This window comes from Vigna umbellata, chromosome 7, assembly GCF_029865625.1.
Source record: "Vigna umbellata cultivar VRB3 chromosome 7, Vumbellata_1.0, whole genome shotgun sequence".
NCBI lineage: Eukaryota > Viridiplantae > Streptophyta > Magnoliopsida > Fabales > Fabaceae > Vigna > Vigna umbellata.
Window position 1 is genome coordinate 12,228,529 of NC_142171.1, and position 18,090 is coordinate 12,246,618.

At 34.8% G+C, this 18,090-nt stretch overlaps 1 protein-coding gene across 1 annotated transcript; it reads right to left on the reverse strand.

Annotated features, from left to right (window-relative positions):
- Positions 1-293: 293 nt before the first annotated feature.
- LOC148195151 (DENN domain and WD repeat-containing protein SCD1-like) lies at positions 294-17,145 on the reverse strand. Its single transcript, XM_088095099.1, has 19 exons — positions 16,679-17,145; positions 16,455-16,548; positions 15,422-15,623; positions 14,980-15,121; positions 14,782-14,882; positions 14,229-14,292; positions 8,327-8,440; positions 6,958-7,178; positions 6,293-6,347; positions 6,115-6,198; positions 5,312-5,507; positions 5,087-5,216; positions 3,887-3,929; positions 3,752-3,796; positions 3,312-3,387; positions 3,110-3,183; positions 2,972-3,022; positions 430-587; positions 294-345 (listed from the first exon to the last, which is right to left on the reverse strand). The coding sequence occupies exons 1-19, from the start codon at positions 16,850-16,852 to the stop codon at positions 294-296; spliced, it is 2,076 nt and encodes a 691-aa protein (XP_087951225.1). The 5' UTR covers positions 16,853-17,145.
- Between the last annotated feature and the right edge of the window lie 945 nt (positions 17,146-18,090).

Sequence of the window (18,090 nt, forward strand, 5' to 3'; positions counted from 1 at the left end):
AAGGGTTGAGTTCGGTTTTGTAAAGGGGTTGTTGAGTATCTTTCATTTGTTAGTTGCAGGACACATTGTCCTGGGAGGGGGATTAGGCTCCCTAGTTACGAGTTGTACATGTTTTCCTGAGAATTGAATACAAATACTATTCTTTTTCCTGAGTGTTCCATTGATTGTTGTGTGTGAATGTTGTTTTTGAGTAGGTTTCTTTCCAAGAAACCTAACAGTAGAGGGTGAGAATATGTTTATAAAGAGAAAGTGCAGAAAATCAAAGGAAAACTAAATCCAAGAAAACCTAATCCTTACTTGTTTGAAGATTGCTCCATTAAATAGTCAAAATATCCTTCCCAAAATCTGCAGGGGACGTGCATGAACCAAGTTGAACATAAAAAATTCCAGATAATGAAATCATGAAGAAATAATACATGTAATACATACCGTAATTCCTCCCATATAGGTAAAGAGATAAGGTGACGTTGGCAATAGTCTGGCACATTGTTATTATCTTTCTTATACATATCAGATGAAACTTCAAGAGCATCTCTAATCGTCAACAGGTCATTTCTTGATGTTGCTCGATTGATAGCTGTTTTAAGCTGAAATAAACAAATTCAAAAAGAGACAAGAAAGTTAAACTTTTACTCTAAAAGAGAACTTTTACTCAAATAGAAGTTAAGGGAAATATTATATATGTAAAAAATAAGATTTGATCATAGTAATTAGGGAAATTTGTACAAGTGATAATTCTGATTATTCTCCATTATTAGTCATTATTAGATTTTCCTATGAATGATTAAAAATAAAGAATTTATATGTGTTTCAACATACAATTCCCAACAACAGAGAAACTCTCTATATACTATATATGGTGTGTGTATATACACATATATGTAAGTAGAGAGAAAGGACCGAGTTATTCCTAGAAAAACATTCAGAGTTACTCCTTAGTCTCGCCGTTCATTTTCTCTTAATTTAATGCTTCTAACGAGAGGAAATGAACAATAATCTTTCTAAGGTAAGATTACTTTCCCCATTAAAAAGTTGGCTGACATATTTATCAAGTCTTTAAAAAGATCAAGGATCAATTATCTTTACAGCAAATTGGGCACATGTGCCTAATATGCTCCAATTTGAGGGACGGTATTATAATTATAGAAATATTATGCAGATCCTATATAATCAAGAATATCTAGATTATATATGTAATATCATGAACGTTTTTATTTATTCTCATATCACACCTTTACTTGAAGATATCAAATGTCCTCTATTTATTGTATTGATTCTTTTTTCTCAATATAAATAAAATAAAGTATTTATGTTGTCTTAGAAGCACATGGTTTGGACTCAATACCTTTCTTTATCCTATAGTTTAACATGTCCCACAAAACTAACTTCTAAAATGAGGATTGCTCTAGATTTGCAAGCTCTATTTAAATGAGGCTAAACCACCACCCTTGAGGTTGCAGCTGTTAGAATATTTATCTTATTTATCATGATTATATTGTGTCTAGGGTTATCCTATTTATAATGATTATATTGTGTCTAGGTTACCCTATTTATCATGATTATATTGTGTCTGGGGTTACCCTATTTATCATCATTATATTGTGTCTAGGTTACCCTATTTATCATGATTATATTGTGTTTAGGTTACCCTATTTATCATGTATTCTTTATCAAATTATTTTTATAAATAGAAGATTATAAGAGGATCAAAAAAGCCCTTTAGAATTATTTTACAGTTTAATTCTCAAGTGCAGCTAATGCAGGTTAGGAGTGACCACAATTAAGCCAACTCTCCAACAATCCCTCTCACTCCCAAGGCTATTGCCCTAGAGTGTGGCAAATGTAGGTGGCCAACACTGGATCTAGGATAGGCTTAAGTGAGTGTGGGACAAAGCACACACCATACCTTACCCACCATTACCATTTATATTTGTTAAAGTCTCACCAATGCTGGTTCTAAATTGTTTAGTAAAAGTGTTTCTCTTTGTTGACTCTCAAGTCACCACTTAAGTAAACATAGTCACTCCATTACAGAAGGGGAGATAAGAAAAATGAAAGACAAATGTCACCACCACACCCCAAAACACAAAAAAAGAGAGAGAACTCTAAGGGTGTTGGCAAGGGACAGTAGAAGTCTTGGGAGTTGGCTGTTATTATTCATACTTTTTTCTTCAATGTTCACTGCTTCTCACTCTAAAACGGTCAGTTGGTAACCTCTCCCCATGAGATCAATTTATCACTCAGGTTTTGATAAGTTCCTATTTTATATGTCCTAAGAATCTTGATCTTGTTTATGTCTGTTTGGCTGTATTTGTAATGGAAAAATCATTTTTAATGTGCTTTGGTGAAAGAGGCGATTATTTGTCCACTGTGAAGGCACAAATTTTTGTAGCCTCAATATTTCCATGGTGACCAATTGGTTTTTGCAGTGATTCAACAAAACCAATGGTACATTCTGAATGCAAGGTTTTATAGAACTGATTTAAAAGAGTTGGAAATTGGTCCTAGGGAAAACTTTAACCCCTCAAGACTAGTTTCCAAGGTGAGGACTGTCAAAACTTGATAGATCATATTTCCAATCAATGTGAAACTAACCATCACACTTAAAGCTGCAATTAAGGTTGCTGCCAAAGGTTGCAACTAAGACAGCTTACAGGGTAATAAAGGCAGCTTTCCAAGTGGTCCAACTCAATACACTATATCTTTGTGGGAGATAACCTTATATCATGGAAGAGTAAAAAGCAAAATGTTGTTGCCACACTGAGTCGGTAGAATATCAGGCAACAGGTTGGTTATGTTAATCGAGAAGGTTGGTATGCCAGTCACCTCAAGTTTGCTTGGCAGCATATCAAGATTGCTACACCAGCAAATGTCACTTGTAGATTCAATAAATTCAAAATATATCTTCTCAACAAGTGTAAACACATGGCAGATTAAAAAGTTAAATACAAAAATGAATAACATCTTTTACCAATTCTTTCACTGCAATAAACTGTTCTTCAGTGAGATGACAGTCCCAACCCTGGTAAAAAGATCCAGCATAAGATTTAATGTACCAGATTCCAGAATTATAAATAACTATCAGTGTGGGCTAAATAAAGCTTCTAACCGAATGTATATGCTCCCTTATACATTCAACAAATCCACTACCACCAATCCCTTCTGCATCAGATTCAATCAAAGCTGCAAAACCAACCACACAATCACTTTTTGGCAGGCTCTCCAGATGTCCAATAGTCATTTGTCTGTCAACAAACAACATATTCTCTCTACAAGTATTAACAAGAAATAGATGTGTCATAACATAATACCAAGTATTGTTCCATATTCAAAAGATGAGAGAGGATCATCTGTCGCTCCCAGTTTAAGAAGCCGCAGCCATAAACCCTGTGTTATGCAAAAGACAATGAAGAGAAATAGAATGCCCTTTTTTTATGACATGATAGAATTAAAACAAAATATAAATGGTACAAAATAGAAATGAACATCATATATGAAGCATTACCCAACAAGCCCCCTCCTCTCCCACCCCATTGTGAGCTAGAGATAGCAGATAGGGGCACAATTCACAGTCCGTAGGATTGCGTACAAACACTTACTCACCCCCAACTATATAACTGGATTTCTAAGTAATAGCTGGTATTACAAATAATTAGGTACTTATCTATTTACTCTTGTATAGCAGCTTCCTTTTATTTCCATTATCAGAACACACACAAAGGAATGAATATAAAAGGATCAAAGAGGCTACCTGCAGCTTAACCTTAATATCTAGCACCATGCGGTCCCTTTCAGCCTGAAACAAATAAATCAATAATTTTAGGAACCACTTAAATCTGTATGTTAACACACAAGAAGCAGTAATGTCCTATTGGTTTTAACTTACAGCTCTCTCAAGTGGACTAAGAGTATCTGCTAAAGGATCCTTACTGGTCAACACAGAAAGGAATAGTAAGATAGAGAAAAAAGCAGAGAAAGAAGAAAAGCTAAACCATACAAGCAAGCCTGACAATCAGTTTATTCAATATAAATAGATATATAAAATAAAGCAGAAAGTATTGCATGTCAAAACCAAATTCCATCCCACCCAATTACCAAATAACAATATGCATCACCACTCACCACATTAGTCCTTCACAAAATTCTTGGAACTAAATTAGCCTTTCAAAGATTTAAATCAACACTCATCTTATTAGCCCATCAAAAATTGTCACCCAAAACAATTGATAACCACATCAATCCCTCACACATAAAAATGACATTATATTTGTTATTAAGAGGGCCTAAAGTGGGGACACAAAATAAAAGACTTATTGGAGCTTTTCAAGGACTAATGTGGTGACTATGGCTTTGGAGGACCAAATTGAGGGCTCTAAAATATTTCTAATACATTTGTGAATTTTACTAGGATGTAAGTTTTTTGAATTTTTTAAGTGTAGGGCACTTTCTAGAACGTAAGCTATTATTTAACCTATGGACTATGACTGGAGAGGGACACCAGATTGTTCAAGCCATTACCTCTTTGGTGGGATAAAATGGTCTTAGTTACTCATATTTACACAATTATAATACATAGTAATTAGTACAGGCTAGTTACATATATTTCACTATTGGACATGAAAAGAGACAGCCAAATTTCACTTAGTTGAAGAGATTTTCTAGTTTATGAATTATGCTATGTTGGCTTCTAGAAAGATAAAGCATCCTCCTACTCCAAACTTTTTCCTCTGCAAACATTGTTCGTTTATCAAAAAATAATGATGTAAAAAGAGCCAAAAACTTTTGGCACTACAATTTATGCCAAAATTGATTTGGCTGACACCCATAAAAATTGAGGCGATCTATATAAATAAACTCCCAAGCTTCCTTGCCTTTATGAAACATAAGGTAATACATATACCTTTATGAAATTTGTCGTATGGATAAGGGATCCTTATGTGTATGCAAACATTTGGCATATTGGCAGATGTTCCATTTAGAAAAGACTTTTTGAAATGACTGAAAAGGATGTGCAGTCCTGGCACTGATATAGAAATATGATAAACTTAAAACATCCTTTACCCGTTTCATAATTGCTTGCATTTACCTTGGAGCATGTCTTCCTGAGTACTCAAAAGCGTTACTAACTGCTGCAAGAGTCTGTTTCCTCTTTTCTTCTTGGTCATCTGTTCTGATATTTACAGGGAATTTATCATAAGTGTATTTGGCCCCAGATCCTGAAGAAACAAAAAGTTATGACCATATGAAGTTTAGCAGGTATTCACAACAAAATCATTTAGCAAGAACCTTGTTTATAAGTCAGTCATTTCACCTGATATTCCAATATCAGAATCTGATACTGTTAAAACCTCGGTTTCTATTGGGGGTGAAGGAAGAATTGACATAGGATTTTGACCCCTTCCAATTGCATCTTGCAGCTTGTCAAGCAGATTATTGTTGTTTTCATCAGAACCTACTCCTCTTTCCAAATAATCCAAGAAGCCATGAGAGTCAAGGAACTGAGCTATCTGTAAAAATCAAATTTGGAATTACTATAAAGGAAGAGAAAGTCTACACTGATATGACAAATAAATTAGCATTCCAGTCATAATTCAGGAAAAGAGAATCTATCTGCTACATGGTGGAATTGTTAATATTACATCTATCGTAATGCATGGAAAAAGCATTGGATGCTTCCAAACATGGGTTGGATGCTTTTAAACATGATTATGAAAACACAAATTATATTCCATCTTAAAATCAATTGGCATTAGCATAGTTGCTAAACCCAAGGAGGTAGGTGATGTGGGACCTCTGAATAATATTTGCAAAAAAATGTAAAAAAAAATGGTATCATCTGCACTATGTTGAGAATATCATACTAAGATTTAGTGTTTTACTAAGAACACACCCTTTATATTAAATTTTCCAAACATGGGTCATCTCACTTTCAACCAAAATTAATTTAACAAAATCAAGACCATCCACGCTCAAGTTGGCAAATGCTCAATGCAATACATCATGAGACTATATCAAACTATCATAATCAGTAAAGAATTCTAATCAAAATTAGGATCATTTAAGCCATTGTTACTCGCCATTACTGCTAATTGGAGAACATAATCCAAAATTTACCATGGGCTCTGGTGGTTGGTTAGTAGATCGAGAACGCTTCTTCAAAAAAGCTTGAGTGTTGAAGACTTGAGTGGCACTATTTTCCTGATATCAAACAAATTCAAAGCTCATAACAATGTTGTGCTATGGTAGATTATTGAAAAAATAAATATCTGAAGCAGCAAAGAAAAAGTCATACTAAGAAATTGCGATATCCGCTTAAAAGTGTTGCAAAAAACTTAAGGAATATCATCCTGTACAACACACAAGGACAAAAAATACACGTCAGACAAGAGATCAATTATGTGCAACCAACATGTCTAGTGCGCTATCAAATGTATTGCCCACAGAAAAACTTATTAGTTACGTTCATAATTGTTGAAGGCTATTTTAAGGATGGATTTCATTTAGAGGATTAGCCACATTGAATTCAATAGAAGGCACAAATCAACCATCAATTTATTAGTTCAGTTGCATCTTTTTGCTGAATTACAAAAATTCAAAGCTTAATTGTATATTTGATTCTCTACTATCACTGAAATTTGAATTTAATCCTGCCATTCTTTTTTTAAGAAAAAAGAATTTGATCACCCGCTATTTTAATTTTGAAATTTTGAGCTGTCCATTAAAACAGTGTTCAATATTTAACACAGATACTGATATGAAAGTGCAGTAGAGTGCAAAGTCAGCATTTCCATTAAAATTTGAATGTTAAGTTTACATAAAAACATTTGAGACCAAATTTGAATTTCAACAAAAACAGAGTAACAAAAGGTTCAATTAAGCCTAAATTCAAAGATATGGCAAGGATAATAAATATGCAACTCATGAAAAATAGTAAATACTCTAGCATCAAAACATCACCTTAGCTGAAGGTCATGGTCCTCTCCCCATAGCTTACCCCTAAGTTTAGAATCATGCTCAGATAGACGGTATATTCCAGACTTCATCTCATCAATTCCAATTACATTGGGATATATTAGCTTCATTATTTCACCACGCAAAATACTGAATTCTGGCTCAGGAATAGGAGGAATTTCTTCTGAGGTAGTAATGAGATTATACTCAAGATCCACAACAACAACCTACAAAAGGTTAAAATACAACGTTATTGTTAGATATTATTAAAATATCATTAGATATTATTAGTTACAATATTATGTATATTTGGGCTTAGCCCATATTTCCCTGTATGGTTCTTCATTATAATTAAATTACCTTATGTGTATTTTCTACACAAGGAGAATTAATCTTATCCCTAATTTTTCACTATTTTCACAATTATTATCAAAGCTAAACATTCATTTGAAACAAATGGAATACTTCACATGCATTCTGACCTCTAAATTAACAAAACAAAGCCACAAATAAAATAAAATAAGAAGTTGCACTTTTAAGTAACACCTTACATCAATTGAGAAGCTATCAGAGTAAGTTGTTACTTGGCAGGCCAACTTAAAAAATACTTACCAACTATATAAAGAAGCAAGAGTCGGGATCATAAGCAAGATCAAGAATATGATACTGTTTTAATGTGTCCTTTGCATGGCAGCCCACGGCCTGATTGCTTCGGAAAAATCCAACAAACCACCAGTAGGGGGTTCACATGGTGGCCAGATTGTTACAGGTTGATAGTAGGATATTAGGTTTACTACTAGAAGCCGTTAGAAGCTCTTAATTCTTACAATATCATGAGATATGTTACAAACACACTCTAATTCACTTCCTATTACAGACTATCTTAGAATGGACTTAGACTTAACCCAACTTTATAATAAGAGCATGTAAGATAAGAACTGTCCCCACCTGTATACTTCTCTTTTCAAGCTCTACCTTTATCCAATGTTGAACTTGGGTTTTCCAAGTATCATCATCCCCAACTTTATCTAGTAAAGTTAAACTTTAGAGCATTAAATATGATGTATCATAAAGTAGCCCCAAATAAGAATTAGCAACCTAAAAAACGATAATGGTTCTTTTTTTCTGAAAACAAGAATTCATCTAACTTTTACTCTTAAAATATTCTTCAAACTCATCAGTTCACAATACAAAATAGCAAATCATTAGTTATGACAGTATACCTTTGATCAAATGAAGAATCAAAAGATTTCAACAAGTGGTCAAAAACTAAATGATATTCACAAGACTCAATACAAGGTGAACTTGGCTACAAACTGGAATTCTGAAAAATAAGTGATCGCGATGACTAGGAACAAGATAAGGAATGACTTACCCCATCCATTGCCAGAGCAGAAATATCAACACCCGAATGGAGCCCCATCATATATGGTGTAGGAGCATCAATATAATCTACTCCACTGAAAAACAGCAACGGAATGTATACATGCTTGAGGAAAGAAAAAAAAAAGACCCAAGAAAGAGGGATTAGAAGTGAGTCAACATCAATATTTTAAGAATTAGCAAGAGAAGTTATTAAATATGGTATGCACACAGGCAGAACAATAAATTTTCCAGCGGGGATGCTAAATATACAGAAGAAAGGGGGGGTTTATCACATGATAATCAAAATCAACAATGACTAGCAATTTTACTATTAATAATCGTATAAGATTTAGTTTTGAAAAATATTACACTTCTTAGGTAATTAAATATACTAGTAAATCATTTCATCAAGTTTATGAGTTTGTGGTGAAATTTCTCAAGTTTATGATGAGTTTTGAAAAGTATTACATGACTTAGGTAATTAAAGATACTGGTGTAAATCATTTCATCAAGTTTGAATTTGTGGTGAAATTTCTCAAGTTTATTACACAAAAGTACGGTAAAATTGGTCAAAATCATTACCTTCCTTTTTCTTAAAGGATGAACAAAGCTGAGTTGTCATACTTCAACTATTTGTATAAGAATTAATTATCCACCAAAATCCAAATATTATAAATCCTTACTTTACAATGAAAAAAATTATCTATAAAAATATTAAAAGCAATTCAAAACAAAATTACTGCCTAAAGTCTATCTAAACAAGCAACCAAATTCTTCCTAACATATATCTATAATGTATGAGAAATAAAAAAAAAATTATAATGTATATCTTAACAAAAACGGACTGCTTTATAAAACAAATTAAAAGCATTCCAAATCTAAAACAGAGGCATTCTTTCTATTGATAAAATTACTTACTATCAATTAAAAGCAAAATTAAATCCTATAATGAAAAAAAAATCCTAATATGTATTTTATTTATTTCTATTAATTGTTGTAGATATGTCAGACAGAGTTGTATATTAGTTAGGTAGCTAGTGGACAGTTGACTCATTGCTTATAATAGTTCTATTAATAGCAATGATGTACTGTGATACATGTGTATGAAATGTAAAATTTCAGATTCAGTCACCATATCCCTTGTTCTCTTTTCCTTTTCCTCTGTGTTCTTATGAGTCAGTTTAGTGTGTACTCTAACATTATAACTATTTTTACGGTTCAATTTTACTTATAAAACAAAATAAAAACAAAACTGAATCTCTATAATAGTGTTTGAAATATGACACAATGTGACAAAATGACAAATTTAATTATCTTATGGCGTTTTAAAGTTTAGCTTTAATAGATGAAACTCACAATTATTGTATAAAATTTGTAAACATAACTGTGTACCAGTAAGGATGGAGGGGGTGCGGTGGAAGAAGGGGATAAGGTGGGAATTTAAAAAAATAGACACAAATATATTATATTTGCATACAAGTCTACATGGTTAGAATATTTTGTATACAAGGGGGTAACTCCCCCAGTTTAACATGGTTTCGTCCCGAAGGGTGGTGCATAACTAATTGAATATAGTGATTAAAGAAGAAAATAAATGTTGTTTGGAGGTATCACCCCTTATATCCATACTCTTTGTTCCATATGGAATATATTGTTTGAAGTTTTGCTTGGCTTCCGTCGAACTGGACCTATAGGGGAATATATTGAGTCGTTTGAACAATAAGCAAGTTCATGAAAGGAATGCAACAAGATTACTTGGTGGACATATTCTTGAATGGGCTGAATGAAGACATAAAGGCGGAGGTTAAACTTTATGAATCTCATGATCTTGCTGAGTTAATGATTAAGGCTCAAATGGTGAGGAAAAGGTTAGAGTCACCACAAAGAGGGACTCTCTCACTGTGCAACTTCAAATGGGTTCATGCAACATGTTTGGCAGAAATCTTCTAACCACTGCATCTTTGAAGGTTTCCTATGTTGGATGCGGATGGCAGGTTTCCCACCATTGAAGCCAAAGCTTTCCCCTCCAATGCCATCATAACAGCCTTCAATCACTAACCCCTTTCAAACGGAAATACCATTCTAATCTATTGGTCCACCCATAAGCTTCGTCCCTTGCAAACACAGTAATGTCCAACTTCTTCCATGTGGTAGAAATCCCAGTAGAACTTCCTCCTTCATTATCCCATTATCCTCACGGTCATCCATGGCAATAGCATCCATGGCAATAGCATCCAAGTTCCTCCTTCATTATCCCATTACCCTCACGGTCATCCATGGCAATAGCATCCAAGTTCTACTGGGATTTCTACCACATGGAGGAAGTTGGACATTACTGTGTTTGCAGGGGACGAAGCTTATGGGTGGACCAATAGATTAGAATGGTATTTCCGTTTGAAAGGGGTTAGTGAATGAAGGCTGTTATTATGGCATTGGAGGGGAAAGCTTTGGCTTCAATGGTGGGAAACCTGCCATCCGCATCCAACATAGGAAACCTTCAAAGATGCAGTGGTTAGAAGATTTCTGCCAACAATGTTGCAGAACCCATTTGAAGTTTTGCTTGGATTTCGTCAAACTGGACCTATAGGGGAATATATTGAGTCGTTTGAACAATAAGCAAGTTCATGAAAGGAATGCAACAAGATTACTTGGTGGACATATTCTTGAATGGGTTGAATGAAGACATATAGGCGGAGGTTAAACTTTATGAATCTCATGATCTTGCTAAGTTAATGATTAAGGCTCAAATGGTGAGGAAAAGGTTAGAGTCACCACAAAGAGGGACTCTCTCACTGTGCAACTTCAAATGGGTTCATGCAACATTGTTGGCAGAAATCTTCTAACCACTGCATCTTTGAAGGTTTCCTATGTTGGATGCGGATGGCAGGTTTCCCACCGTTGAAGCCAAAGCTTTCCCCTCCAATGCCATCATAACACCCTTCATTCACTAACCCCTTTCAAACGGAAATACCATTCTAATCTATTGGTCCACCCATAAGCTTCGTCCCTTGCAAACACAGTAATGTCCAACTTCTTCCATGTGGTAGAAATCCCAGTAGAACTTCCTCCTTCATTATCCCATTATCCTCACGGTCATCCATGGCAATAGCATCCAAGTTCCTCCTTCATTATCCCATTATCCTCACGGTCATCCATGGCAATAGCATCCAAGTTCTACTGGGATTTCTACCACATGGAGGAAGTTGGACATTACTGTGTTTGCAGGGGACGAAGCTTATGGGTGGACCAATATATTAGAATGGTATTTCCGTTTGAAAGGGGTTAGTGAATGAAGGCTGTTATGATGGCATTGGAGGGGAAAGCTTTGGCTTCAATGGTGGGAAACCTGCCATCCGCATCCAACATAGGAAACCTTCAAAGATGCAGTGGTTAGAAGATTTCTGCCAACAATGTTGCAGAACCCATTTGAAGTTTTGCTTGGCTTTCGTCAAACTGGACCTATAGGGGAATATATTGAGTCGTTTGAACAATAAGCAAATTCATGAAAGGAATGCAACAAGATTACTTGGTGGACATATTCTTGAATGGGCTGAATGAAGACATAAAGGCGGAGGTTAAACTTTGTGAATCTCATGATCTTGCTGAGTTAATAATTAAGGCTCAAATGGTGAGGAAAAGGTTAGAGTCACCAAAAAGAGGGACTCTCTCACTGTGCAACTTCAAATGGGTTCATGCAACATGTTTGGCAGAAATCTTCTAACCACTGCATCTTTGAAGGTTTCCTATGTTGGATGCGGATGGCAGGTTTCCCACCATTGAAGCCAAAGCTTTCCCCTCCAATGCCATCATAACAGCCTTCATTCACTAACCCCTTTCAAACAGAAATACCATTCTAATCTATTGGTCCACCCATAAGCTTCGTCCCTTGCAAACACAATAATGTCCAACTTCTTCCATGTGGTAGAAATCCCAGTAGAACTTCCTCCTTCATTATCCCATTATCCTCACGGTCATCCATGGCAATAGCATCCAAGTTCCTCCTTCATTATCCCATTATCCTCACGGTCATCCATGGCAATAGCATCCAAGTTCTACTGGGATTTCTACCACATGGAGGAAGTTGGACATTACTGTGTTTGCAGGGGACGAAGCTTATGGGTGGACCAATAGATTAGAATGGTATTTCCGTTTGAAAGGGGTTAGTGAATGAAGGTTGTTATGATGGCATTGGAGGGGAAAGCTTTGGCTTCAATGGTGGGAAACCTGCCATCCGCATCCAACATAGGAAACCTTCAAAGATGCAGTGGTTAGAAGATTTCTGCCAACAATGTTGCAGAACCCATTTGAAGTTTTGCTTGGCTTTTGTCAAACTGGACCTATAGGGGAATATATTGAGTCGTTTGAACAATAAGCAAGTTCATGAAAGGAATGCAACAAGATTACTTGGTGGACATATTCTTGAATGTGCTGAATGAAGACATAAAGGCGGAGGTTAAACTTTATGAATCTCATGATCTTTCTGAGTTAATGATTAAGGCTCAAATGGTGAGGAAAAGGTTAGAGTCACCACAAAGAGGGACTCTCTCACTGTGCAACTTCAAAATAACACCTATAGATAATTGTCACTTACTTGCAATTACTCACAGGAAGGGAGACATTCAGTGGGTTTTACCCACTCCAACAAAGGAAGTGGAGAGAACAGTGGTTGTGTGAGCACCATCAATCTCAACAAGGAGGGACACCATTTAGAAAATTGTCCCGAAAAGAATTGCAAGATAAGATTAAAAAAGGCTTATGCTTTAGGTGTGATGAAAAGTTTGGGCCTAATGATACTTGCAAAAATAAACAGCTCCATATGCTGCTTATTTCAGAGGAGGGAATTCAAGAATTAGGAGAATATGTTGCCTGCATTCATAAAGAATTTCCAGAATTTCACCCTGAGGATAAGGTGCACCTTCATGGAGGGAGTGTGATAGGTTTGATACAGTTTACAAAATAAGGAAAAAAGAAGGTAGTTCGTCCACTTGAAAACACCTCTCACCCATTGAAAACAGCTAGGAAGATGCATCAATAAGGAGTTTTCTACTTTTCACCTTAAGGACAAGGTGAAACTTCATGGAGGGGTATTGATAAGTTCAAGGGAAATATTTATATTAAGAGAAATAAAAGGGACAGACAGTTATAACTGTCTGTGGGTAGGTATTATTGTCTCAGAATTTTATAAAGTGTGTAGGTAGTTGTTTTTAGCAGTTTTTCATTGTTTTTGTACATTCTGAAAAGAATAGGAAGAATGGAATGGAGAGTTTGGTTCTCTCGAATAACCAGAAATTGTATGTGTTGGGTTTCTCCACATTGAGAAAACTTGGTATGTTGTTAGAATAAAGATCTGCAGGTTAGCACTCCAACCTGTACCAATCATATCCAACATTCTTAATCACTAGATGATATTTACTAATATGCATGTTACTTAGTTCAATTAACACAATTTCATCTATTGTTTATAGATTATATTTATTTCCTGTCTATAACTGTACTTATGTCATAATTGATGACTCTTATTATGATATCAGTACCTACAAAACAATGTTTGATCAGGCTTGCTGGTATGTTTAATACGTATAATGCTCGTGTCGGGATTTTTTATAGACTACATTCATATTCATCCAGGATTACATACCTAGACAATGCCTTATCACATGTATGTATCAATCTAAAATATCAAATGTGCTTCTACTCAATGTTTTGTTGTTATGCCATATTTATCAAAATCCACATTATTTCTTATTGTAATCTAACTATCTATCATACAATATTCACATTGTTGAATTAAAAAAGGCATAAGCAATAATTTCACTCGTGTGTAGAAATATCAGTACTGAACTGGTTTAAGTGAAAATAATGGAGTACATAAATATAGGAAAAACTAATGCCAAGTCTGAAGTAAATCTCACCTGCCATCGGAAAGGGTAAATTAAGTGACAAATCGCCTCTGATACAAGTGTAAGAAGTGAATACCTGCCAAAGTAAAATACAGACTAAACAATCATTTTACAAACTGAGTATAAAATCTAAATGACAAATTACCAGACAACTAAGATATAAACGAGGGAGAATTATGATCAACCTGCAGCAAATGGTCCTTCCTTATCATATTTCCCTAAAATACTCATGCTAAAAATTGATAAAGTAAACATCAAAATGGATCTTTTTGACACCATTACATCAAATGAACCTGCCAGACTGCTCACCTTGTCAAAAATATAAAAGATTTGATATCCGGAGGGAAAAAAATGTAAATTGTATTATCAATATGAAGCATAGCAAACAAAGGTAGAAATTGTAAATATGTGGTAAAATTCCCCATAGGCTTCATAGTGAATGCTGTTATTAATATGAAATTTATGGTAGTTTAGATGAAAGTCAAAGAGCAGACACATTGCCGCCATAGAGGCCAATCTTGACCAAAAAAGTAACAGACTTCAATAGTCTTAGAAAGATAAATACTTGTTAGCTCGAAACAAAATCCTTCTCTCAAGCAACACTGCTGTAAAAAGTCTCACTAAGTTGTCAACATCCAAGCACTGCACTATAGGCAGAAATGATATCTGTGCCACAAAATTTAGGACAGTTGTCAGCTAAGGAAGTTATGAAGCTGAAGCACACAGCAAACAAACCCAAGAAAAAGGACTTAGGAGATTGTACATCAGCATGGGGGAGCCAATCATTCGGTGGAGCCTCCACAGAAAGCAAACAACTATCAATAGCAAACAGAACTCGTTCCTTCCCAGGAGTTGGCAATGGCACACTGGACACCATATGTGCTATAACATCCCATAGTGGCTTGCTGAAATTATTGTAGAGATGGGACATTAAAACCAACAGAAACAGAACATGATGCATTTTCACATTTAATCTTGGGAAAAACCTCAGTCACATTCATGAAGCCCAACTATAGCAAAGCTAACAGTTACATGTTCATTTAAAAAGAGAGAAAATGATTAAACTGAGTTATGTGCTGATTTTCAAAAAAAAGTGAAAATGGCTATACTTTGTACTGTACAGAACATAGACAAAGGTCGTTACATTGTCAACTGCTGGATCCATAACAAAGCAGGAGAAGTTATTGCAACTATGGCATACATACCTACTTCCTTTTGAGGAAAAACAGAGAGCAAATATTTCCTCCAGAGCACTTCTTAATATGCTGAAACTTGGCAAGCGTGAAACCAGACAGATGCATTTGTCAGCATATGAGTTTGCCTGTATCCGGTAGGCCTCTACAATATCCTCACAAACTAGATCCCGGAAAGAAATGCAGCTGACATAGATTTTTGATCCATCACCCTCTGTATCAAATTTTTAAGTTAAATATGGTATTGGAAAATAATACCCATGGAGAGAGTTAACAATGATCCAAACAAAAAATATATACAAATTAAGTGAAATATTAACTCATAATATACAATGTTAGAATTGTGAAAGCAACAAAAGAAGGAGTAAAGGTAAATGTAAACCGAAATGTTAAAATATTTTGCAGATTTGAGGTCAAAACTAGGGGCTAGTTTATTACTACACGTTATAAGATGGCTGCTTGCAGTTGGAACAATTGTTACAGTGTGATAGATGAATATTGGGTTTATCATATGTACCCATTACTTTGGAACAATTTCGCTCCGTTTGCTTTGTTAAACCATAATGCCTACATTTTAAGAACCTCTACTTGCCCCCGGATTAGATTTGCTCATGCCTCTGTTCACAAATTCTCTCTGGTGCCCAGAATGTGGCTTCTTTCTCAATACACAGATATTGGGGGAGCCTTACTGCATTCCATATTCTATACTTTCCTTCTATAATCTCCAAAAAATTTTATCCGTAACAACACACTCCATCGCCAATCGCTTCTGCATACGTACATTGTGACATTTCCTTAATTAATAGAGCATCACAAGTAATACCTCAGTCTGGAGTACTAAAACAATGTAGTGTAAGCACAGTCTCTAATCTCATTTTTAAGATTCACCGTGACCACATTCCTCGTGCTCACCTGGTAGTCTTAGTGAACCACCTCGGGAAGAAGCTTCAAGAAACAGTGTCTAACTTCCTCAAACACTTCCACAGAAACTAAAACAACAACTAAGGTAAATTAAAGATTTAACAGCGCACGCACACAACCATACCGGTCAAAACAATCGGATAGCTCCGAGGAAACGAGGAAGGATCGTTGGAATCGAATCCTGACGAGTAGAATTCAACGCCGGCGGGTAAAACACACTGAAAGCAGCAACGACACGCATCAGGTCAAACTGAAAACAATACAATTCAACAACGCGATAATAACACGTAAAGAAGACTTCCAAATCGTTGTAAGCGAAGGATGCTATCTCTGTCGTTCGTTACTTACTGTGGAAAGCTGAGGCGGCGGAGGAGGATAGAGAGCGTGATTTGGAGGAGGATACTGATCGAGAAGAGAAGGAAGGTACATGCAACCAGGGCCATAATAGCCTTTGCTTCCGTCGATGGTTCGAATCTCTGGTCCGATCCCGCACACCACGAAGTACTCGAAGATTCGAGACATTTCTTCTGGCGATCTTTTGTGGTTACTTCCCCTTTCCCCTCTCAGAAACGCGAGAGAGAAGGGGCGCTTCGAGATCTGGTTATCTTGGTCTCGCCGATTCAAGAAATTGAATTTGAATGTGAATGTGAAATGCGAGTTTTAACTTGGATTTCTGAAATGAGGAAGTTTATTAATTGTATCCTTTGTAGATAAATGTAAACCAGGTGCTGCAGCGTTCAAAATGCATGTTTTTGGTTCAGTTCTGGGATTGCTTGGGTTGACAAAGAAAGCCAAAGAAGAAAGAAACGAGAAGAGAAAACTGTTAGAATTATTGATTGCTGTAAATTGCTGTAAATAAATATCGTTGTGATAATGTTACCGAAGTAAAGAATTACAAAAAATACGTGAACACAAAAATTTAAAAAGAAAAAAATACGTATACAATCTTTTAATAGTATTTTTTTATCATTTTTCTTTATTTTTCCTCACGCATTCATACATACAAAAATATAACTCTTTATCACATGTTTAGAGATTAATTTAAAAAATAAATAAATTGTTTTAAAACAAATATTCAATTAGACCCAAATGCTCGTTATTTATTAAATATACGTTTTATTATTCATGGTCAGACATTAATAATAAAAATGTATATTTTAATAAATAAAGTGTACTTAACTTTAGTTAATTTATTTAAAATAAAACTATTATTTAAGAAAAAAAATTGTTTAAAGATAAAATTATATACTATTACATAGTTAGCATGCTGTGTTCTTTTTTTTTTTTTTCTTATCGTATATCTTTACCAATTATAATTTTTAAAAACTTTTTAAAAATGTTTCTTAATAAAAATATGTGGTTTCAATATAATCTTCAGTTCTTTGATTAAGCATTTTTTTTCTAACAGTGTAATTTTTAAACGGTTCAACTTAGTTTATTTAATCATCATTTGTTTTGGCTAGTTTACTATATTTAATAAAATGTGATATCGTAACACACATTAATACATATCACATAGAATTTACAAATGAAAATAATGAACAAATGCATGGGCTACATGTCACATTAACATATGATCACATCATCAATAATAACATTTATAAGTACGAATAAATGTTTAAATTATGTATAAATGTAATACCAAACAAAACCTAACTAACAAGAAAAAATTGTTTTTATCATTAACACGTTATATTATTTATTTTATCATCATTATAGATGAAAGCAAAACAGAGCAAATATGTAACTACTAGAGGATC